General features: G+C 37.1%; 2 protein-coding genes across 4 annotated transcripts; both read right to left on the reverse strand.

Annotated features, from left to right (window-relative positions):
• Nucleotides 1-506: 506 nt before the first annotated feature.
• On the reverse strand, nucleotides 507-19,929 carry xpo6 (exportin 6). Its single transcript, XM_041995279.1, has 24 exons — nucleotides 19,160-19,929; nucleotides 18,141-18,231; nucleotides 16,621-16,733; nucleotides 16,126-16,323; nucleotides 14,970-15,129; nucleotides 14,705-14,782; nucleotides 14,031-14,553; nucleotides 12,938-13,064; nucleotides 12,725-12,834; nucleotides 12,452-12,560; nucleotides 11,038-11,130; nucleotides 10,235-10,304; nucleotides 9,979-10,138; nucleotides 9,633-9,725; nucleotides 8,945-9,089; nucleotides 7,143-7,292; nucleotides 6,746-6,935; nucleotides 6,480-6,635; nucleotides 5,761-5,875; nucleotides 5,470-5,641; nucleotides 5,044-5,202; nucleotides 4,655-4,753; nucleotides 2,576-2,806; nucleotides 507-1,165 (listed from the first exon to the last, which is right to left on the reverse strand). Exons 1-24 carry the CDS (start codon nucleotides 19,160-19,162, stop codon nucleotides 1,064-1,066), a joined length of 3,447 nt encoding a protein of 1,148 aa, XP_041851213.1. The 5' UTR covers nucleotides 19,163-19,929; the 3' UTR covers nucleotides 507-1,063.
• Nucleotides 19,930-20,315: 386 nt separating this feature from the next.
• antkmt (adenine nucleotide translocase lysine methyltransferase) lies at nucleotides 20,316-24,834 on the reverse strand. Of its 3 annotated transcripts, none has more exons than XM_041999872.1 (6): nucleotides 24,441-24,834; nucleotides 23,552-23,732; nucleotides 23,352-23,456; nucleotides 23,103-23,243; nucleotides 22,634-22,684; nucleotides 20,316-21,209 (listed from the first exon to the last, which is right to left on the reverse strand). In XM_041999872.1, exons 2-6 carry the CDS (start codon nucleotides 23,711-23,713, stop codon nucleotides 21,000-21,002), a joined length of 669 nt encoding a protein of 222 aa, XP_041855806.1. In that variant the 5' UTR covers nucleotides 23,714-23,732; nucleotides 24,441-24,834; the 3' UTR covers nucleotides 20,316-20,999. The 3 variants fall into 3 exon arrangements, with proteins under 3 accessions (XP_041855806.1, XP_041855795.1, XP_041855800.1); XM_041999861.1 differs by having other exon boundaries at nucleotides 23,552-23,769; nucleotides 24,441-24,830; XM_041999866.1 differs by having other exon boundaries at nucleotides 23,552-24,832.
• Between the last annotated feature and the right edge of the window lie 9 nt (nucleotides 24,835-24,843).

A 24,843-nucleotide genomic window follows, 5' to 3' on the forward strand; every position in this document is an offset into this window, starting at 1 on the left:
CTTTAAACATCTAAATAGTAAAAAAATATTTAATACATCTTTGCAGCTGTTTAAATATAATACATTTGTTTTTGTAACTTATTTAACCTCATTAGTATTAAATGTGTAAAGCTGTTTCCTCATTGTTGCCATGTAAATGCTTGTCATGATCTTGCATAACAATCCCATTTCGTGCCTAAAGACACGTCATAGATGTCTGTATTAATCAACAACTGTAGCACTGCTGGTCTGTATAGTTCTGACTTAGTTAAGACTCCTTAAGATGTGCTACTGAAGATAAAAGAAACTGCAAGCAAAACCACTATTCTTAAAAAGAAAACGCTAACAAAAGCATTTAATACAAATCAAAATATTGTGATGTATTGGTGACCTGTCAAAGGTTTACCCCGCCTCTCACCTTGAAACTGATGGGATAGACTCCAACCCCTACGACCATGCATTGGAATAAGCAGGTATAGAAAATGGATGGATAGACTAATAAAAATAATGACTAATCAATACATGAGTTTTACTACAAAAAAGCACTTTATTAAGCAAGTTTTCTCATTTTTCAGAATGGAATGATATGAAAGATCTTAAGTTGAGAGTCTGTCTCCTTTGGAGATGAAAAAGGCAAAAATGATAAAAGCAGACCAAAAAAAAAAAAAAAAAAAAAAAAAAAAAAAAAAAAAAAACTCAAAATGAGTTAAAAGTGCTCAGTCCCAGCCCAGCTGTGTTGCAGCGGTGTGGGAGGGAAGGCCTGGCTCAGACTGCTCCGGGTCTGGGCGAATTCCAACTGCAGACCAGGTACATATATTTCACGCCAAATTATCATTGGCAATACATAAGGTGGGCACTATTTAAAGAATAAAAATTTATAACACTGTGCCAGCCTTTTACAGTAGAAATCAAAGAAAATCATCAGCAGCATCCTCAACCTCCTTTTACTCAACCAACATATGTTGCTCCGTCTGGGTATTTTGAATGAGCAGAGCAAAGCTGAACTGGAGGAGTGTTGGGCAAAGTGGTCAGCACAAGCAGTCCTTGAAGATCATTGTGTGGAGTGGTTCAAGCAGTCACTGTACTATAGCTTGATGGTGCCGGTGGGCAAGCTACTGTTGCACAGTCTGTAGTAGCGCAGGTCATTCACCAGCCGCTGCACGCTTTGAGTGAACGAAGGCAAATCCTGGACAAAGAAGGATATAATTTACTAAGTATTAAACACATTTGTAAGTGCAACAGCAAAGACGAATAAGAAATCAGGGTTACTGTTAAAGCATGGCAGGCATTAAAAGAACTTACTCACGGTAGAAATTTTAACATCACAATTTAGGAATTAAAATTAATAATGGCAGAGCTTGATTGTGTCCCTGGAAGCCATGAGGGTGGAACAGCATCCACAAAAGCAGAACCTTTCCTGAGTGGTGTGCAACCATCATAATTACACTTTTGTTATTTCTGCTACAACATGTTGGTAATAGATGCTGTACAGACCTACAGAGGTAGGAAGTAACAGGTAACATATTATGCCACATTATGTAGTTACAGCTTCATATCTACATGGGTACAAATCTATTTTTTTTATATGACTCCTGCATAATGCAAATGTTGCTAAAGCTTAACTGGCATTGTTGTGGGGGATCCAAACTCTTTGTAGCTGTAGAACTTAAGGAAAAGTAGTTTGTCCTAAACAATTACAAACAACACAAGACAACCAAGAGACTCAGGAGGATGTCCATTATGCTAAATGTGTATATGACCAGTCGTGAGGACGATGGCATCAGGCAACTAAAAACACACATGTGAAGACAGTTAATTTAAATAACTGTGTCATTAGATTAACACAGTGAATAACTGCTTATTTACTGTGATGAAAAATGAATGAATGAATGAATGAAAATGAAAAAAAAAAAAAAGGTTGATGCAAAGGTTTAAAAGAATACATGGATAAACAGGAACATATAACTTGCATTGTGTACTTAAAGCCATATTTTGTGCTACTACTAAAATAAGAAGAGGTAGAACTGGACTTGATTTGTGATGGTAACAGAAGAGCAAAATAAAAAGGTATGGTGCAAAGGAATTTAGAAAAAAAAACTTTCCTAATAATGTTTAATCACTGTTGACATTTCCATGAAATTATTTTCCTTTTTATATAATATTAAGTTTGCAGAATTTTAGGATGATACACAGTTTTCAAACAGTCCCTGTTTAAAACTGTGGGCTAGAATATGACTGGCTCTGGCTTTTCTTCCTCTAAGTAATGCACTGTCTTTGGTTTTAGGCTCCTCCATAGAAAGGGACCTAATTTGAATTAGACCATTTTCTTCTAGGACGGAGAGCTATATGACGTTTTTCAATGGATCTATCTTATGTCTCAGTTTCAGTGAAATTTTCTAAGTTGCTAACATCAGCTATCAACCCTTAAATTGTGCTTTTATTAAGTACAAATCTAAGCTGTCTTACCAAGTAATGTATGTAACAAGTAGTTTATTCTCCCACTGTGCAATATAACATTCATTACAAAATATTGCAATAGTTATTCATTAGGTGGAGAAAATCTTAAGTCCAAAAGGAAATTTGTGTCAGCTCTCACCTGTTCAAGCTTGAAGTTACGTGCAAGAACAGCTCTTTGGCTGGTGTCCACACCTTGACAACCGTTGAGAAACTCTGGCATGAAAACTGAGTAAAAGGCATCAAAGTCAACAGAGGCCATGTTGTAAATGGCCAGGGTAATTTCCTCTTGAAGAAGGTCATGACTTTTGTGAAGGAGGACCTGAAGCAGCACGTTGATGAAATGGAAAAGCATCGAGGTCCGGAAAAGTTTCTGTTGTAAAAAGAAATGAAAGAAAGACAACGAAGTCAGCACATGTATAAGGAAGTCTTTCTATAGCTCATAATGTTAGCATGACACATTTGAATTTGGCTAAGAATAGTTCCTACAGATAACATGGAAGAGAACAACTAATAAATTGGTCAAATGTTAGTGTGTGTGTAAAAACTATCCGAATAAACAAATTATAGGATATTTGGTTCAGAAGGAATTTTTGTTAAGTATATGGGATCAGTGTTTGTACGCATGAGCTGATAATTGCTAAAAAGCTGTTAATCAAAAAACATCTACACTGTTTACACAATTATTAGGCAAGTTATATTTATGAGGATTTTATTACTGAACAACTACAGTGCTCTCAATCCAGAAATGTTAATAAACCTCAAACCTGGATATTTAAGAAAGTAAATGAGGTTTTAGCTTTTTAAGAAAATCTGTGTGCACAATTATTGGGCAACTATTAGTGTGCAGAATTATTATGCAACTAAATGAAAAATGAAAACGTCCCCATCTCACTTGTTTATTTTCATCTGTTAACATCAGAATAATAAACAACTCAAAATAAACAAACATTTTTGCCATTTAAAAAATGTCAGAAATGACCAATATAGCGACCCTTCTTCTCAATAATGGTCAAAAGTCTTCTAATCATGGAGTCGGCCAGTTTCTTGATCTGTTGATGCTTAAACTTTTGTGCAGCAACAACCACAGCCTCCCAGACACAGTTCAGACTGTTGTACTGTTTTCCTTCTACAAAAATCTCCCATTTAGGGGCCCACAAGTTCTTAATAGGGTTTAGCTCAGGTGAGGATGGGGTCCATGTCATTATTTTTTCATCTTTAAGGCCGTTATTAGCTAGCCATGCAGTGGAGTCCTTGGATGCATGTGATGGAGCAACGTCCTGCATAAAAATCATGGACCTCTTGAAAGATGCAGACTTTTTCCTGCAGTGTCTTCTAAAAACTGGCAGTAGGTTTGGGAGTTCATTTTGAGTTCATCTCCAACCCAAATAGTTCCAACTAGCTCACCTTTAATAATACCAGCCCATACTAGTACCCCACCTCCACCTTGCTAGGGTCTGAGTCGAAGTGGAGCTCTGTGCCCATTACAGATCCACCCAGGGGTCCATCCATCTGGTCCGTCAAGAGCCCCTCTCATCTCATCAGTCAATGAAACCTTAGAAAAACCTATCTTCAAATATTTCTTGGCCCAGTCTTGACGTTTCAAATGTGTCCTGTTCAGTGGTGATTGGGTTTCAGCCTCCTTACCTTGGCCACGTCTGAGCACTGAACACCTCGTACTTCTGGAAACTCCAGGGAGGTTAAAGTTCTGAAATATGACAGCGCTGGAGGATAATGGGTTCCTGGTAGCTTCATGTTTGATTCTTTTCAATTTTTTCATTTACTATTTGTCCTTTTATTCCAACACGTTTCTTGCGACACTGTTGACTATTTGCAACAAAAAGTTTGATGGTTTTGTGATCACACCCCAATATCTTGGCAATTTCAAGAGGGCTGCATCCCTCTGAAAGACTTTTTCCAATTTTTGACCTTTCAGAGTCAGTTAAATCTCTTTTTTTGGCCCATTTTGTCTGAGAAAAAGAAGGTTCCTAATAATTATGCACACCTTTAATATAAGGTATTGATCTTCTTCGGTCACACACCCTTGTTAGACAAATACACATCACCTGATATGCTTAAATCCAATAAGCATTCAAGTTTATACAGCTTGGATGTAAAGGAAACGCATGAAAATGATGATATTGTCAAAATACTCACTGGCCTAATTATGCACACAGTGTATAATAAAAAATTGTTAAAGATACTGAAATGCTGAACTTACTCTGTGATACAACTTGTGCTTGCTGTTGAGTGACTCCAAATATAAGAGATTCTGCTTGAAGATGTGGATGTCAGGCTGTAGGAATGACTGACCAAAAGCCTGAAAAAGATATTTAAACATAAGTCCTTCAGTAAAGAAGAGTTAGACTGAACAATGATTGAAGCAGTTAGTTGTTACTCTTAACAACAGCTGTTATTCTGTTATGATGATTGATTCTGAGGACATATAAAATCAAATTTATGCACCGTATGCTTCACACTTTTACACCAGCTGGACAGTAAATTAATCTGAAACACAAACTCAAACAAAGAGCTGGATTCAAACTAGTTAAAATACACATCAATGCTGACAACTGCGGGCTCGTGTAGTAAAAATCTGTGAAAACTCACCTGCATTGCAGCTGTGAACTGGGCCTCGTTTTCCATGGTGTCTTCAGCTCCTCTTTGGACACTTGTTAAGACTGAAGTTTTAAAGAAGTACCTCCAGTTCTGGTGAAGTATTTGGTATAGCAACTCAAACATCTCTGCCTTTACGTCTGGAGAAGACCGCTATCAAAGACAAAAGATTCAGTGGTTATCAAGGAAACAGCCCCTCCCCTCCCAAAAATAAAACAAATACAAAAAACAGAGTTTAGAGCATTCTTCAAATCATAAAATGGTTTAATTTCCAAAATATTTAAGTTATTATATTCTATCTAATCTGTATTTTAACTTTGTACATATTTCATAATATCACACATGAGAATTGAATCACATTCTAATTTCAGATATTAGTGGGTTACACAATTCAGATGTTCAAATTAAGCATTAACACACCTCTGCTACAACTGGGTAGACCTGCTCCATGCACAGAGACAGGATGCTGGGCAGGAAGGGCTTGAAAGCTTGACCAGGTTCTTGCACCACCACCTGCAGGATTTTCAGGAACTTCTGCACCACTCTGCAGCCAGCACTACCCTCTTGTAAAATACTGGCTGCCAGCTGTTCCCTGAAACACATGTAAGTGAGAAGGTTAGATGTAGATTATGTAACATATTCTGTCAAGACATAATGTAATAATACTATGGTTACAACTACTTGTATTGATATATTTTTTTTCCCGGTCACCTGGTGAACATGCTGAGAAAAGTGTGGATAATCTGTCCTGTGAACGCAACACCCATCTGGACTCGCAGTGCTTGAAACAGTGTCAAGAAGAAGGCCAGCATCTCATCAGTAACATCTGGCAAAGAGGAGTGATGATTAATAAAGCTGGCTAGCCAGGGAACTCTCTTTGTCTTGAAAGTCTGTATTGTTCACAGATTTAAATCTTTTTTTATTATTTTATTAATTGCATTTGCAGCACTGGTTAGAAAAAGGTCCACAGTAAGGTTAAAAAAAAAACAGAACTAAGAATAAACAATAATTTGTTCAACTATAGCCACCTAAACTTTGAAATATTGTTTGATAGTTATTTCTGTCCTTTTTTCAACAAACTGCATCTATAACATTTATAGATGCAGTTTGTTGGTATAGATCAGTGGTCCCCAACCCTGGTCCTCAAGGCCCACTATCCTGCAGATTTTAGATGTTTCCCTGCTGTAACACACCCGAGAAACATGGACGTTCTGCAGGACAGTGGGCCTTGAAGACCAGATTTGGGGATCCCTGGTATAGATTATACCACTAGGTTGAGGCGGTGGACAAATATTCACCAGTTTAAACAAACAGACAAAAGCTTGCTTCCTTAGTGATAAGACAAATAGGTGACCAAACGCAAATAAAAAGGATGATCATAACCATCATAATTTCAATTTAAACTCTAGATGACAGAGGAGACAACTGACCTGGCTGCTGAATAAACACTGGGAAAAGGTTTAGAGAAACTTGGACAGACTCCTGAAGACTCTGGTAACAAATCTGTCGTGATTTGGTGGATTCACTTGAGATGCTGTCCACTATGTCTCGGAGCACAGGCAGGGTCTGTTGGATCACTGCTTTCACTAGAGGGAAAAAAATGTTGGGAAAGTGATCAAAAAAGACTGGGAGTGAGAGCAGGTGTGAGAATAATTACAAAATTAAAAAAAGAAAAAGAAAAGAAAGAAACACTGACTGTTATCCAGACCAGGCTGCCGTGAAGTGATGTTTACTGTCCCTCGTAAAATACGATATTGCCTAGTGAGAGCTGCCAGAAGGTTGGCATGGCTGCTGGAGCGTGTTTGCCACTGCTGCTCAGTCTCTGGTAGGTTTGGCCATGGGAGTAGCAGCATGTTGGATAAAGCTCTACACACCAGCAGACGAGCCTATATTAAAAAGAAAGAAAATAATCATTTCAGTCGCAGACAGAAACAAAACAGAAACAAAGAAACTAAAACAATTTATTATTCACATGACACGAAGAAACGTCCATCATAGAAATAAATAAGAGCAACACTGAGAAAAAGGTTGCATTTCTTTAAATAGCATCAGTTATTAAAACAATGTCAAACTAAAAACAAACTAACATTTACCTCTTGGGGAAGTGTGTGGGTCTGATTCTCCGTAGTAATCAGGTTAAAGATGTTCTGAACAGCTGGCAAAGAGACCATAAAAACTGGCCTCACTGTAGATGTTATGGAAACCATCAGATGGCAAGCTGACAGCAGCAACTTTTCCGGTACCTGGAAATAATATGGAATTCAAGTGTAAATGACTCAAGACTCTGCAGGATGTTATTAACGTTGTGTCGTATAAAAACTAATAATGTCAGTAACACAGAATTATTAAAGCTAAATAATCAAACTTGTACAAGACCTGAAACTGCAGACATAGTAATTATGTAGTAAATAGAGAGAAGGTACATTAAAGGCACAGTGTGTAAGAATCACTGACATCTATTGGTAAAGAAATGTGTTTAAATGCCGAGCACAGCTGTGAGCACAGTCAGTTGAAAAAATTCCTCCAGACATAAACATGTTTTCGTCTGTGAGTGGATCCAGTGGCCTCAGATGTAGCAACGACTGCGCCACAGGTTACTACTTCAAAATGGCATACATGTGTACCGTCTTGTTTAGTGACTTTTAAGGTGTTACTTATCCCAAACAGTGCTCTTGCATCTACCTAACAAAGTCAGTACAGCAGGTTTAAAGCTTAGAGGATTCTCATTTCACACAGTTTCACTTTGTCCATTAGGACTCAATAGTAAAAAAGGTGGCAGAAATATGGCAGTTTCCATGTATATGGACCCACAGCAAGTAGACATAAATGGCTCATTCTAAGAGAATAAAAACTTAAGTTATTTCAGTGGAAACATAGTTTGTAATTATATTAAATTTTTTTGTCATTGACCTTTGATTTTGTTACACGTTGCACCTTTAACCAGTAGTAACCAGATCAAGTGTTAGATATATGCAAATTCCACTGTGAACACAGGCTGCAAGTTTCAAAAACTGGTCAAATGTTGATCTTAAGTTTCTAAATCATTCTCTTAAACCACTGTTGCAACGTGAAACCATTACCACCATTTTGTTTGTCAAGTGCAGCTCATATGACACAAGATTGATGTGAATTCCCCAACTAAGTTATTTAACATGTTGCACAACCTGTACCATTTTTTTTATTGTGATGGTTACAATAAACCTAATGATTATATAGTTTTCTTGAAATTGATGGAAAATTTGTAATCTGCTTAAATTAAATAGTTTTTAAAAGTAATTATACTAAATAAAAATGTCCTAATGAGCCAAACATTCCTAAAAAACATGTGATTAAGCAACAAATAAGAGTTGTCTGTCCTGATGTTTATTGGTAGTTTGTGCAAACAATAAAAGCAAGTTAGCGTCCAAGTTACTTGCAAGGTTTCAGTGAAAACAGAGGAATGCATAAATCTTTCGGCCAATATTTAGCTTGTGGGCTCCAGCATAAATGGTCTGTACTTATATAGCGCTTTTATCCAAAGCGCTTTACATATACGTCACATTCACACACACACACTGATGGCGGAAGCTGCCATGCAGGGCGCTAACCACGACCCATCAGGAGCAAGTAGGGGTTCGGTGTCTTGCTCAGGGACACCTCGACATGAGCTCTCCGGGCCGGGATCGAACCGGCAACCCTTAGGTTACAGGACGACCACTCTACCCATTGAGCCATGCCGCCCCGGCATAGAGAATATTGGCTACAAAGATAACATCAACTAATGATAGTAACTAATACCGATTTGGTGTGTCCCTGCTGTATTGAAGTAACTCGGATACTTGTAGATCTGTAAACTTAATGTATTCTGCCATAGCAGTAGCGGGCAAAAAGAAAGAACGAGCACGAGACAAACTACCTTAGTTGTGATGAGCGGGCTGCTAGCATTGACAGCTGAGGTGATGAGATTGATGAACTGCCTTTGGTTTTGACTATGGACTTCACTGTAGCACTGTGTGAGCCAGTGTGAATAGGCCTGCAAAGCAGCCAGGGCCTGTGCATGCCTGTAACATAAACACAACACACAGTTTAAATATTCATCTTAATACAATGGACCCACTTTGCTGACACGTCACAAATGCTTTTAAGATAAGACCTTTATTCGTCTCCTGCAGGAGAAATTCTAGTTTCTAGTTAAATATTTATATGTATTAATGGATTTATTCATTTCCATTAGCAAACATTTCTGATTAACACTAAAACTTAACATTTAACCTGTTACGACATACAAGTAGTCCTGTACCAGAGTTTAGAGGGAACCACAATCAAGATTTCTGTCAAAACACTTTCAGAAATAAAACAATTCTGTAACGTGTCTATGTAAAACAAGAAGTTGTTCTAAACAGGAAGCAACCACATCAACAACATGTGAACTGCTAGGGTGGTGTTTTGGTTGCATTATTCAAGCTCTGAAATGTTTAAACTCATACACATTTCAACACGCACTTCCACCCAAATTTCTCTTTGGTAACACTGTGAAACAGTGCTCTTCTTTCACATATATAGTGTTTGGTTTTGCTTTTTCCCTTAAAACATGTGATACTCACACGTCAATGAGGTCAGGCTTGAGCACAGAAGGCACAGCTGTCTCCAAGTCATAAAGGCTTGTCTGCGAGCCGTAGCAAGTTACTTCAACGAGTCTTGAAAAACAAACACTTCATTATATTACACATATTCACTAAATACCACAAACTAATGAAAAGATGACATTACATCACATAATCACACAAAAAGAAGTAAATATCAACCCAAGTGCGCTGTCTGAGTAATACACTGCTAAATATTTAAAAATAATATTAATATTAATAGTTTTCTAAATGCAAAGATAGACATTTAGTGTTAGATGTGTAGGCAAGAGAATCTCATAACATTTAAAAGTAGCAGAGCACTGACCTCTCCACCACAGCGAGTGCATCTGTGAAACGTGCAGCAAAGACCTCTCCTATAAAATGCTCAGCCAAGCGCCCAACGGCTTGAAGCAGTGAGCTGAGGTCCCTGAGTGAGCAGTGAAGTCGACGACAGTCATTCTCCGCTGTGATGTTAAGCCTTCGACCTGGGAAAAAACATACATCCATCACGACAAGCAATTCTCAGATTTCCCTTTTTTTTTTTTTAAATTACCACCACTGATATTCTCCCCGTGACTTACTTGAACCAGTGGTGACAATAAACTGCTGCAAACCCAGGTATACATCCAGATTTTCTTGCAGGACTGGAAACTTAAAGAAAGAAGAAAGAGGATAAGGCTGTATTAAACTAAAACAGATCAAACATACCTGAAGAGGATATGAATAATAAAATAATCATGTGAAAGGAAATTGGAGAATAAAAAACAGATGTTTTTTTTTTTTTTTTATCTGCTGTTCATAGCATGGGTAAATGTTCAATTGAAAGATGAAAAAACACTAAATCATAGCTTCTGGGCCAAAGAAAAACAGCTATCAAGATGACAATCTCTTTGGAGGAAATGGGCTTGAAGAGGAACCATTTCAAACTTAAGAGAATTCAAGCTCAATCTTATCAGAAAAAAAAAAGTTTATGATGTTAAATTTAATAAAACTGCCATAATCCAATTTGTTTTGTGTCCCGCAAAACATTCTTATATAAACACAGTGAAACTGTTTCTACATTTCACCACTTTCACTTATGAGAGGTGTATATGGCAGGTCTATAAAAATTTAAATCATGGAACTGCAGACTAAGATTGATGTATAACCATAACAGTAATGTGACTGCATGCCACATTTTAAACTCCCAACTTACATATAATCATCAGCATTAGTTGTTAAGAGGTTACACTACATACATGAATGTTGAGTATGTTGCATTTTTTCCATATTAATTTTGAAAACGAATTGCTGCTGCAAACATTTGCTTAAGATATAATGTGAAAATCTGTAAAACTCCAGTCAGAAGTTAATATGAACACTTCAAAATGTTAAAATGTCTTACCAGAGTGGAAAATGCATGTGATGGGAGCAGCTCCATCACCTTGGCAACCACCTCCAGACTCTGACGTAGGTACCTTTGCCACTCAGTCTGTTGCTATGGTACCAAAAAGGAGAACATTTCAATATATACATAAATGTTCCCTTGTAAAGTGTGCATCAATTTAAGCAATCAATGTTCTAATAATTTTGTAAGCTAAATGTTCAAAAAATCTAAATTTACACTTGCTGTCGGCCCATGTGTCATTCGTTCATTTAATATTCAATTAAAAAGTGGATATCATTATTCTTTTAGGAATTTCGGGGGATTTCTGTGACCAGGAAGTGGCTGTTTCCTGCTTTGTGTGTTGTCTAATGGCCTATTTATTCTTCACATAGAAGACGGATATGCAGACTGACGGACAGTTGCGTCTGTTTTCTGTGCCGGTTATGAGCATAATTTGGTCTGTGTTCAGGAAGCTTAGCTAGCCGTAGCTTGGCGCAGAGGACGGAGCAATACCACCGGAAATTGCAGGGGCAGTGCTGAGCAGAACAGCTGATGTGATCAACGAAAGAAACAAACCAGAGTTGAAGAAGGGGATCAGGAAGGAAACAAAAAAGCAGAAGAGTCAAAAGGACAACTGTAGAAACTGTGAGCTTCTAAAGAAAGACTATATTTGAATGTTTTTTTAATGCTGGGTGGTTAGAAACCAATTTATAGCGGTGCATTACCGCTGCTAAACTTTGTCTGGAACTGAAGTCATTATTTATGCATGTGAGGGAGCATAAATGGGCCTTAAGTGGCAATATAGTATAGGTTCAGTGTAGTAGGGCAATGGTTCAAACTTTTTGAGCCACAACCCCCAAGATAACATAGGCTGGAGTTCCACAGGTTTTTCTGATTGATCCATCCTGCTCTGGTAACAAATTACGATTTGTAATATGGCATGAGTAATAACTTTGTTGTTTATGCATTCAAAAATTAACGTGTTTATTCCACAGATGAATATCTTAATATTAACACTTTAATTTTGACAGCCCTAATAAAAATTCCAAATTGATATATTAATATATATTATTTTGATCTGGCGACCACTTAAAATTATCTAGAAAAAGCGAGCAAACAATGGCAAAACAACAAGGCGACAGTGCCAGTTTGCAGAGAGAGACTCTGAACCATCTTCTGGGTCACAGAAATCTGACAAATTAAATATTAAAATCAGTTTGTCAGTTTTTCTAGTTAATTTTTCCAAATCTTAACTTCAAATGAGTTTTTTTTTTCCATTGGATTTCTAAATGATGAAAAACAAGCTGATTATAATTTTATTTTTGATATTTAATTGAATATTAAATGAATGATACATAGATTGCTGCCAAAGCTCAACTGATCTATTAACTACATATTTTGTATGTATATATTTCATGTAAAAGTTTCTTACATCATCATCCAGCGTCTCATCATCCAGCTCTTCCAGCTGGGCCTGGTTGTATCTGAACTGTATGCGATTCAGAACTTCCCTAAACAAAAGAACTAAGGCATCTTTGTACCTGTCGGATCACACGTTCAAGTTTTACAACAATAATTTTAGAAAGAAAAAAAAACAAACAGCAAAAAGAATATAGTTTGCTTGATTTATCATAATCTATTGAAAATGATCGCATTGATCATTAAAACTGGCTGACTGGGATTTTCAGTATTCAAAGCAACTTACCTATTAAGGACACTTTCTCTGTCTGCAAGTCTGCTTTTGATTTTGGTTGTTAGAAAATCCAAAAATACACTCCATATGTCCAAACAGGCAAAGTATCCCTCATGAGTAGGCTGAAAGGAATTCGTGGAAGGCAGATTTAATCAATATCTGTATAAATCAACACTCTGTTGTGTACTGGTTAAACACATGACTGACTGACAAAACTGTTCTTACCTGGTTGAAGGTGTACTTGAAAAGGAGGGCAAGAAACTCTACAATAGGGAACTGAGGACTTGACTCAATCCTCCTTAAGTGAACACTGACAAACAGGCGCAGAAAATCTGTGAACTTTTCCAGGTAACTGCAAGATTAGAGAAAACATTTGTATAAAACATTGACTGCCACAGACAAACCGCTTTAAGTACTTACTTAATATTTTATGTTGGTGATTATTTTCCTTTCCTAAAAAGGCAAAGTGCCTAGTAAGCTCAGCTAAAAGTAAATTCATGACATGACACCTAAACATGAAGTCTGACTGGCTTCAAGACTACATTGAGTTTGATACAGAGTGTCATGGATGAGATGAGACAATCTATGCCTGATGTCTGAGACGGCCAAACAGACTATAAAGAAAGGGTCTGCGGTGAATTAAATGTTATTTTTCCAGCCTTTGTGGGATTTGAAAAACAAGCTTATTTTTTGTGCTGCACTCCATTTTTCTTGCTTTGTTTTGTAAAACAGCACATGGAGCCTGAGGGAGACACAACATACCATGTTCAGTCATTCGTTTTCTGTACCACTTATTCATCTCAGCAATTAGCCGGCAGGGTACGCTCTGGACAGGTCGCCAGTCCATCGAAGGAACATACTATATGTGTTTAATTTTATTAAGTCATTTTGGTTAACTCATCAATAATTCTGATTTTTGGACATTATAAACTCAGTTTTGAATAAAAACTAGCTAAACGGTAATATGACAACATTTACAGTTAAAAGAATGATTAGTTATTAAAACCAAGCTGATTAAATATCAAACATAACTGGACCACAATGACATGAGATCAGTGTCAGAAAAGGCCAAAACAATGCAATTCAATGTCATTTAAAAGTTAGTTAATGTGGCACATATTTACAGAGGGACAGAAAGAGCCAGTGTAGAGAATGGCAGTCATGAAAACACACAACCTACTGAGAAATATAAATGCTAATTAAGTTTGAATGTAATTAAACTAATATGCACTAGTTCACTAAGTAAAAATATATTTTCAAACCATCATACACTTTAATAGGCACCAACACTACTGTAGGCTTATATTCTGAACAATACCTCTCATCAAGCTCCTGTAAGCGGCTCTTGACTGTATGAGCATTGTTCTCTCGTGTCAGCCTTTGCAGAAGAAAGAAGGTCTGTTGGAACATTCGCAGCAGATACTCCTCAAAATCCATTGGCACACAGTTCTTTGACACCAGTTCATTGACACAGGTCATGGCAAGCACGCCAAGCCGAGCGCGATCCACCTTATTACTCTCACTCTGCTGTCCATTTCGCCCGTCTCCATTTGATGTTGGTGGCACTGTCCCAGGATTAAGCTGTCCATTAGAGGAGGTGGAGATAAAGGAACTTGTCTTGGTTTTTGTCCGTAGATCGCAACCAAAACGTGCGAAATGGAAAATAGATGCCAGCAGGGTGGGTGTAATACTTGTCGACAGGGGGATCCAGCTGAACAGGTGAGCCAAACACTCCAAAACGAGACAACAGAGCTGATGACTCTCATTGTCCAGTGCTGCCATGGGCTGACAAAGCAGCTTTGAATATTGGCTGCCCTGAAACAGACTGCCCAGCAATTCCACTGACAGATTTAAGAAACACAAAATAGTGATGTTAATATATGAAGTCCGTGATAAACACTTAGTTTATCAAAAGTTTAAACAATATCTGTTTTATGATGTTTACTATTAGGTCTTTTCAGTTTATTAATCATAGAGTAACAAAACACTCACCACTTTCCCCTGAGGTGGGTGAGGGAGGCGGGGTAGAAGCTATAACACTGTGCTTGTCCCAGTAGGTCTCTAGGATACCTTCAAAACAAGAAATTAAGAAACCATTTACTGAAATATACTAAAGATGTTCCACCAAATCATCAGCTCTGGTTTACAGCTTTACATTAAAGAAAAAGACTAAATCTGCTCAAAATTAAAGACTTAACTCTCAGTAGCCTTAAGTTTGGAAACTGGATTGTTAAAAGTCTTTGGAGATGGTACTTACCCGTCAACAGTCCAAGCACTGTGGGCACCTGATCCAGCAGCAGTTTGCGTAGCTCATCTTTCCTGGCAACACTGAGATCTTCTCTAGGACATGCAAGTTCCTCTGATGTGGTTTTCAACATCACCAACCCCAGTGGTGCCAGAGCTGGGGTCTGGATCAGCTGCAGAGCATAAATTAACAAGGAACAGCTTAATAAGATTAGAACATTTTGCTGACAAACTTCAGTGCCCCTAAAACATTTAACACATGCACTATCCTAAAATGTTTCAGAGATGTTCCAGAGATATGGTGTGTGAAGGTTCTGGAGTTCTTGTTGACACTTTCTAGCCAGCTACCTGGTAGCATGTCTGCAAGGTTTGACAGTTAAAGTAATGACTGTATGTAGTATTTACTCTCCATCACAGCTGTTTAGAGTCATATTAGCTTGTTTTTTTTCCTGTATATTGATATAATTACAAAAGACAGTCAGAAGTCTTGTTTGACATTCTCAACATACTGTAAACAAAACAGCATATTTCCACAGAGAAACCTTTGTACCACATCCTGCTACCAGTTTATCATATTTCCAGTTGTGAACACATTTACTCCAGAAAATCTTTCATTGTAAAGTACATGTGAACAACAACTCCAGAAAAAAATCCAAACCAAATAAACTTATTCTGTTACAAAAAAACTAAACAAAAAAAAACTGTCACTGCTCACGTGAAAACAGCTTTAGAAACAGCCCCATCCAGGAGCAATAAACATAGATTTCATGAAGGTTGGCCAACCCTCAACATTCAATATGTTGTAACAACAGAGCAATTTAGACTTATTTCAAGAAAAAAGAAAAAAAAGTCTTGCATGCTAGTTCCTGCTATCTTTAACCATCATTTTGTAGAGTGTACTGTCCTAAATATGATGTCTAAATCTCTAATATCTAAAATCAATGCAGTTCTGAAGACGTCTCATAAATGCAACATGTGAGAAGGATAATTTTTCAGCACCACAGTATTTAAAACACATTCAGTACAACAGAAGCTGTGGTTTTATAGTTTCTTTTAAAAACAACTTCTGCATCACAGACAACTTGTGTTAAGTATTTAACACAACATTCAGCACAGCTGGTAATGATCGAAGCTTTCGCTGTCGCAGAAAGGATGACAGCGGTGCTTACCTGAAGGGTGTTTGTAAAGAAATCGTGGTAGAACATCGGCCAGTCCTGGCGACCAATGTCAACAATGACTTTGCAAAGTTTGTTGCGAATGAAGTAGGGCACAGATTTGTGCTGAGCGAGCAGGAGTTTGGGCAGGCAGCTGCGAATCTCCATCTTGTCTTGTGAAGCTACACCAATCCACATTTTGTTGACCAAGTTCTAAAATCAAAACATGAACATCAGTTGACAAATCTGTATCTATAGTAAACTATGTACTTATGCAGATCAGTTGCAACTAACCTGTGTAATTGGTAATTTCTCTAAATACTTGATTGGACAAAAATAAAATACATGTTTATTAAAATATAAAATTTACTAATATTATAGGGCAAAACAAAAATAAACAGGAAACAACCATCAAACACATTCTCATGTGTTAAAAAAAAACCCTTTTCTCTGAGAACTATCTTATTCTTCAAATACACTGAAGTTAAATCTCCCATCTACACAACTTACTTCAAATACTGTGAGGCTGTACATCATTACATACTCATTCCGAGTATTTGAAAGGAAGAACAAGCAGTGGCGCCATGCTCCTGTCTGCTGTGCAAAGTTATTCAGCAGCTCTTCTGCAGAAAAAAAAAGGAAGCAAGTATGGTCTCCGTCAGAGGTACATAACACTGCAGAACTTCACTTACAGACAAACTGAAAGTTATATCGTGCTACACCGGAAGTCTATAAAGGCTACGCCAAAAAAGGGGAGAAAAAAAGGTTTCAGGGCACAAAACAACTTCAAGTCACATTAATTGTTTTACTAGATGAAAGAAAAATCTGATCTACACTTCATTACATTCTTACAGACAAGCTTACAAGACTTTAGAGGCAGGTATACCAAATGTTTAAAGGGTTTTGTAGGGAAGAGCATTGCATAGAAAACCTCAACCATGTGACATCTATATTAAAAGCGAGGCTTTACGCATATCATGTTTCTGTGTAAGAATGAGATAAGGTCTGCAAACTTTATTTCTTTTCTCTTTTTGTATTCAATAGCTACAAAAGAGTTACCAACAGGAAATGAGGAGGAGGAAGGATCAACATGCAATGGTCTGGATGGCCTAAATTTGAACAAGTGGTGAGCGATCAGTTATCTTTTGTTGTGCTTTATCTTAATTTCACATATGAATTTATTTTCTGAGAAATCCCCCAGATTTTTCATTATTAAACAAAATCATTAGATAGCACAGCTGGGCAACATGTCCTACTAAACCTGAGCTTAGTAAATACGTGACAGCTGGCGGGACAAAGAGGACGCTCAATGGATGGACTACACGTCTTAGAGATCTAAATCCTAAAAGAAGACGTCATTGAGGTCAAAGAAAAGAAAGTCCATTTTCTGGTTAATAAAGTTGTTTAAAGTTATCTTTTAATGTTTGAAACTTTGATGATGATGAAACTTGCCTGCTGCATTGCTCATTTTTTAGTATTCTCATATTTTCATTCTTGCTCAAATCATCACTGCTGTAAATGTGTTGGGTTAGTTGTTAAATATGTGCATTTAAAAGTAGTATTTCACTAACATTAAATAGCACTTGAGTTATTCTTTTTGTTAAATGTTGCAACTTAAAATGAACGATTCTCATGTTTCCTTTTCTGAAACTAACACTATTATGTGTCTGTGCATCAAACAACCATGTGGAATCATGTTAATGTCTCCTTTCTCCCCAGTTGAGGCATTAGTTATTTGGTGAATGTGCTCTCTGTATCTGTTAAGTATTCAGGCTGCCATGAGCACAAATAATAATGAGATCACATGATTTTAAACTAAATCTGAGGGTAGAATTGTGATTCTACCACAAAAGACTGTCATATGATCTTTTGGTCCACCCCTAATTTAAACTCAAAGAATTATGTGGTAAAGGCAGACACCATAAGCCTACCAGGATATGCATTAAATGTAACATTCCCACGCTTGTTTTATTGTTCAGAACTCAGTTACCTCTAATGTGCTTATTTATGCTTCATAAGGTCAAACTTACCTATTTCCCTTTTCCGCTCATTTGTTGTGCAGCTGTGAAAGAACTCTGTCATCAGGTTCTCCAACGCGCGTAGCGATGCCTCCTCAGAAGCCTAAATGATAATGAGATAAGTACAACCAGAATATTCAGACAACTTAATGGAATTTAAAACACAAACCAATAAATGCTGAATATGCGTTTGCTTAACAAAAGTACCAAGTAAAAGATTAAATCTGTCAGAAGGAATTTCCCACCACTTCAAAATAAGTGCCTCTCTCTGTCTGACATATGTAACAAAATTCATCTTCGTGGTAAAAACACCATGCATTACCAAGATATATTACGAAGTTATGTCAATTTCTTAAAGGTTGGTTTGATAATAAAGAGAATTTGGTGTTTACAGGGCAGGCTTATATACCATCAGGCTCACCAGGTTCATTTAGTGAGTTGTAAACAAGCCTACCTTAACATGCCCATACCTGCACATTTTATGGTCTCGTTGTTTCCAGTGTCACAAATGGCACCAGTTGATGTGGGCGTTTTTTTTTTTTTTTTTTTTTAAACACAGTTTCAAGGAAATACAATTGTACCATTCAAAACTGCGATCTGACTTTCTCTGGTTAAGGAAGCTGGGCCCTGCCTTCCACAAGCGAGAAAGCAGAGTGAGAGTTTAAAGATCGGTCCTTGTGGCAGGCAGGTCTGAATTCCTTAAATAAGCCACAACTTGCATAGACTCAGGACTATTCAAAGCAAGTATTCGGTTTTGCAAGATGGGCGTCTTGTTCCACGAAATGGCTCAACGACCTGTCACATCCCGTAAAATACCTGGCCTTAACCGTTAGATAACACAAGAGGCATGGAGATCCACTGCACATTCAAGCAAAGACATATAGCTTCACGTTAATAAAAATAAATAAAATGATACTCACCAGGTTTTTATGTTAAAAATATGTCAGTATACATTAAATGGTCAATTATTAGTAAATAGATCAGTTAAACAAACAAAATGTAATTAATAATACACATTAAATTGTACCTACCATATTCAGTTGGCTCAGGGGCTTTCCTCAGTGTAGTTAGTCGCTGATTAATTACCGTAAGAAGCCAACATTAGTTGTCTTGCTAGTCAAATCTGTAGCTAACGTTAGCTAAGGGGTTGCTGGCTAACGTAACCGCAAAGTGTGTTCTTCATGGTTTGCTCGACTGATTAGTTCAATATTCTGCATAGAGGCTGTTGTATCTGAATTTGATATGACACTAAGACAATTAATTATGCCTTCTTCAAATAAAACGTATCCTCGATTACCAAATAAATAGGATCAACACTGATTCAGCCATCTCAGAGTGATAAGTTAGCTGCATTGTCGTTTAAGGCCAATTGCATTTACCGTTATGTTGACTATCTGATCTTGTTTTCGTTCAGAATCGACCCAACACTGACTTCTCCGGCATCGGTTAAATGTGAAGCATTACCTAGCGTTGAGTGTCAGCCATTTCGACGATAAATTACCCGGTTGCTAACGTTGCAGCGGATGGCTAACCAGATAGCTTTTCTAGAAGGAGGAAGGCATATTTTTCGTTAGCTAGGTGTCAACCGTAGGCATGATTCTGCGTCTGTTGGTCACGACAGCTTGTCTAATTTCAAAGTGGGTGAATATGCATATTTAGGTTATATATCTGATAAATTTGTAATAACACTAAGTAATACAATACGCGCTTGTTCCTGTTATTCCCCCTTTCAAAGCTCAGGGCGGCTGTAGCCTATAGCTAGCTGCAGGTTAGGGTCTGCTTCGCAACTTCCTCTTTTGACACAACCAGCGCAGTAGGCGTGTCAAGTTACCTAGGACAGCAAAGGCACCATATCCGGTTATCTTTCAAAGTATAGCATTTTCCATAAATACTGGACATGGAATCAAGATCGAATTTAAATGCGAAAAACGTTGAGTCTAAAGAGTTAATAATTCGCTTAACTCACATATGATAACAGTCAAACGTTGAGATAGGTCTGGCAGACTTATAAATAAAAAGAAAAAAACTTTTTCCAATTGAAAGATTATGGAGTCGAAACCGGAAGTGCATCATAAAAGAAAGACCAAAGTCCAATTGTCTCACCTTGACATAGTACTTGCAGTAAATATATTTAGTTTAATGCTACGTCACACATCAGCGGATTAAGATTGACAAATTGAGTCACAATTTGCATGCTTTATTAGAAAGGGACATTTATTTATATACACGTGAGAACAAACATGTTTAAACTATAATTTACAGCTCAAGATAAGTGCATACATTTATATCATGTGTACGTAGCAATTTCATACACGAAAAGTTGTACTATAACAACTTTAAATAAAAATAAGTAAAACACTTTGTTCATAATTAAGAATATTGAATAGATGTTAAAACAATAATAAATAAACTGATGTTCCTTTTGCACCTTTTATACACTTCCAACCACTTGGGGTTTATAGATAATATTATATTCACGCTACGAGACACAATGGACATAGTATCCTTTGACTCTCCACTTTCAGTTTTCAGCAATACATCCTCCTCCCTTTAGAAAACTAGCTGCACCTTAAAATAATAAAGTCAGGGCATTGTGTAAAATGCTAAATTAAAAAATGCAGTTATTCTTACATTCGCTTTGACTTTTGCATCACTGCAGAGATATTGCTTGTCTTGTCAACTATTTCATTTGTTAATATATGTGCATTTCTGCATTTCAAATGTGCAGTTTTTATGAAGAGAGAGGATGTAGGGTTAAACCTCCAATACTTCAGCGATAACTTTTTCTTTTTATAAGCAGCAATTTACTCTAGGAGGGCAAACAACATAGAGCATTCGTGTTACTACAAGAAGATAATTTTCACTGATAAGTTAATTGCCAGGATCACTCCTTGTGGCTAAGGGCTTATCATTTTGCTTTAAGGCATGCTGTCTTTGTGCATGCATGCTATATGCCCAAGCTCTGTCCACACCATGTCCCTCAGTCCTGCAGGGTTTCCAGTCAGGGAAGGGAAAACGACCAGCTACCACTAAGGCATCATCAGGAAGCTCAGCTTGCAACTTTTCCTGCAATAATGAAAGCTAAAAACAAGAGAACAATGAAAAATGTAACACCAATGCATCAGAATGCAACTGCATCTAACTATATGCTATAAGACTGTTCCTCAATTATATGTTGTTGATTATCTAAAATACACTGCCTGGCAAACAAAAAAAAAAAGAAAAGAAAAGTCACCACCTGAATAAAATAAAAAATTAAAACCAGGAAAAAAAACATCTTGCATGATCGTGATCACTTAAACATTTGGTGAAACTAGATTAAAGAAAAACACCAGTAGAACTCAGGATATGTTTATTAGCGAAAGTAAGAACATTTCCACGTGAATAATGTGAAGAAAACTCAAGAGATATGGGACTGAACAGCTGTGTAGCCATAAGAAAATCATTAATCAGTGAGGCAGTTGGAGAAAGAGACTTCAATTTGCTAGAGAGGATAAAAATTCAACTGTAGAGCAATGGAAGGTCATGTGGTCTGAGTCCAGATTTACCCTGTTCCAGAGGGATGGGAGCATTAGGGTAAGAAGAGAGGCAGATAAAGTGATGCTGCCATCATGCCTAGTACCAACTATACAAGCCTGTGGGGGCAGTCTATGATCTGGGGTTGCTGCAGTTGGTCAGGTCTAGGTTCAGCAACCTAGACCTGACCAAAGAATGAGGTCAGCTGTTACCTGAATATACTGAATGAGCAGGTTTATCAGTTAATGGATTTTCCTTCCCTAATGGCAAAGGCACATTTCAAGATGACAATGCCAGAATTCATCAGGCTCACATTGTAAACGAGTGGTTCAGGGAGCATAAGACATCATTTTCACACATGGATTGACCACCACAATCCAGACCTGAACTCCACTGAGAATCTCTGTGATGTGCTGGAGAAGGCTTTACACAGTCGTCAGACTCTCCCATCATCAATACAAGATCTTGGTGAAAAATTAATGTAACTCTGGATGGAAATAAATCTTGTGACATTGCAGAAGTTTACTGAAACAATGCCACAGTCAATGCGTGTTCTAATCAAGCCAAAGGCGGTCCAATAAAACATTAAGTGTGTGACCTTTTGTGTGGGTGGCAACCCTTTTTTTGTTCGTTTTAAATTAGGCAGTGTATAATATCATGTCAAAAGTTCATGGTTGTAATTTTAACAAGTTACAACCAGCTGGCTTAAACAGCTTCACAAATATTTTATCGGAAAGTTTGCATTTCTATTAATAAAATTCTTGGAGCAGGAGAAAATTTAGGTTCATGATCAGTGTGAAGCAACTTAAATGTTTTTAAAGTTATTGCAACAAATAAACATATAAAGGACATTCAGTTTAAAGACAGAGATATGAGTTTCTATAATGCCTACAAGGGATGCACCACTAATGTCACAGTTCACGGCTATATATTCATTATATATTTAATATTACTCAATATTATTAATAGTATTATTCAACATTACTCACCACACTGGGAGCCAAAAACACTGTGATATTCTTACATTTTGACAAGTCAACCTGTGGTGAGATACAAATGAAATTGTAAATAAATCAGAACCGCCAAGCTTTGAAAGATTACATATAAAACTTGGGCAATGTTGATTTTGAATATATAAATGTGCTCAGCGAGAATATACAAGTAGAATAGCATTTATATAATAAGGAAAAGCTTGTGCAGATATTTACAAAATATGCAGGCTGGGTTAGTTCACAGCAGCATGATGCAAAAAAAGCTTTTAAACTTAGGTGAAAAATTTAGTCAAGAGGTAGAAGATATGAATGACATTTTTCCAGCTATTATTTTCTGTGACTGGGCCCATTTCTACCTTCTATGATTATTTTGTTACTGCAATCTATATGTGATGAAGGGTTTAACAATTCTGACAGCTTAGATGGTGTTACAAATGCTAAACCAAAAGTAAAAAAAATTTAAAACCTTCCAAAAATCTTCTCGTCGGTATGACACTGTGCCATGGTGACCTGCTCTCCAGGCGTGAAACCGGGCTAGGTGAACAAGCCAGGGGTTGAGCTCATAACCAACAGCAGGTCTGAAACCATGCCTATGGGCTTCCAAGACCTTAAAGATGAACAGAGACAACAAGTGAGACCTGTTACTAATAAGTGCTAAAAACAAACAAAAAATAAACAAACCAAAATGAAATAAATATATTTTGCTCATACTTACAATACGGCCATCACCAGATCCCAAATCCACAAGAGCCCCACTTCGATCTCTCATCAACGTCATCACATTTTGCACTTGAGCTTTGCTGGCAGGAATGTAGGGGACCTAGAGAGAAATTTAAAGAACTAATAAGAAAAGGAGAGATGCGCCTCAAGTCTTTCACATGTATACAGACATTTCTGAGTAATTTCAGACATTACCTGAAGCCTCAAAGGGACCTTACGAAAGCCTGGTTGAAGAATTCCCACCCACATAGCATATACAGCCAGTCCAGTGCCAAGACCTATCTGAGCAACACCCCAACCTCCGATGTCCCTGGACCTGAGTTCAGCAAAGACCTCATCTGGTGTGTCATTGTCCATTTCATGTGCAGTGTGGGGTCCAAATTGAGTAGAATATATATATCCACTAAAACAGACTGAAAATATTGTGAAATTAATGTTATACAATAATCTATTCAGAGAAAGAGGAGATTGGTTTATCTGCCTCCATACATGTGCACAAATGTAAATCTGTCCAGTTTTTAATCCTTTTTCTTTTCAATTTGCTCCCTTCTACACTCATTACAATGTTACAAACACATCTTTGGGACACACGTGGGTTCTAAACGCATTTTCACAAATGTTTGTGAAAGTTAGTTATTTGTAAAAGAGCAAATAAATATTTTTATATTTTATGTCAAACATATATTTTGTACAGAACTGATATAATTTTGTGAGTTTATTTCTAACTTTTTACAGGATTGTAACGCTGTAACTGGTCTTTTGCCATGCCTTTCTAATATCAAAAATTTCCTCTTAAGAGAGAAATATAGGATTATTTTATTATTTTCTTTTCTTAATTGGACGAAGATACAGATAAGTGATTGACGGGTTTAACAGTTAAAACATGATAGTGTAGTACTTTAGTAAATCGGGTTAGGTTTTATTACACGAGATATTTGGCAGGTTTATTAATCAGGTACAAAATAAATATTACAATTATTGGGGAATCCTTTCATCTAAAAACTACTTCGATTTGTACCTCACATAAACGACATTTCGAGCTTTTCTGATGTTAGTACAAACAGGCAGGTGGCTAAGTTCTTACTTTATTTCCAGCAATGTTGTTGCACGGAGATTAAAAAACAAAACAAACAGGAAAAAAGCACCCTCACACAACCACAAAAGTTTTTTTTTCACGAAGCATCATACTTCTGAAGCAAAAGAAAATAAACGTATTACAATGTAACGATCAATGTAACGAAAATTGACCTATAGGAGAGAAGGCGGACATATTTGCGGGTAGAGCCGGTTCATCTGCGAAATATTCCGTGTATCTGAATGCTAACTAACAGTTCCGGAAACACGGCGCATGTTTTACTGTGGAGTTAAGTTCCGACCCAAATGGCAAAAACCTACAAAAATGTTTGACAAAATAGTCTATACATCTGTAAATCAAAAGGTAGTTACAGTACATATCGCCTTTTACCATCAAAGATGAGGTCTGAAAG

Source organism: Melanotaenia boesemani, chromosome 2 (assembly GCF_017639745.1).
Source record: "Melanotaenia boesemani isolate fMelBoe1 chromosome 2, fMelBoe1.pri, whole genome shotgun sequence".
Classification (NCBI taxonomy): Eukaryota; Metazoa; Chordata; class Actinopteri; order Atheriniformes; family Melanotaeniidae; genus Melanotaenia; species Melanotaenia boesemani.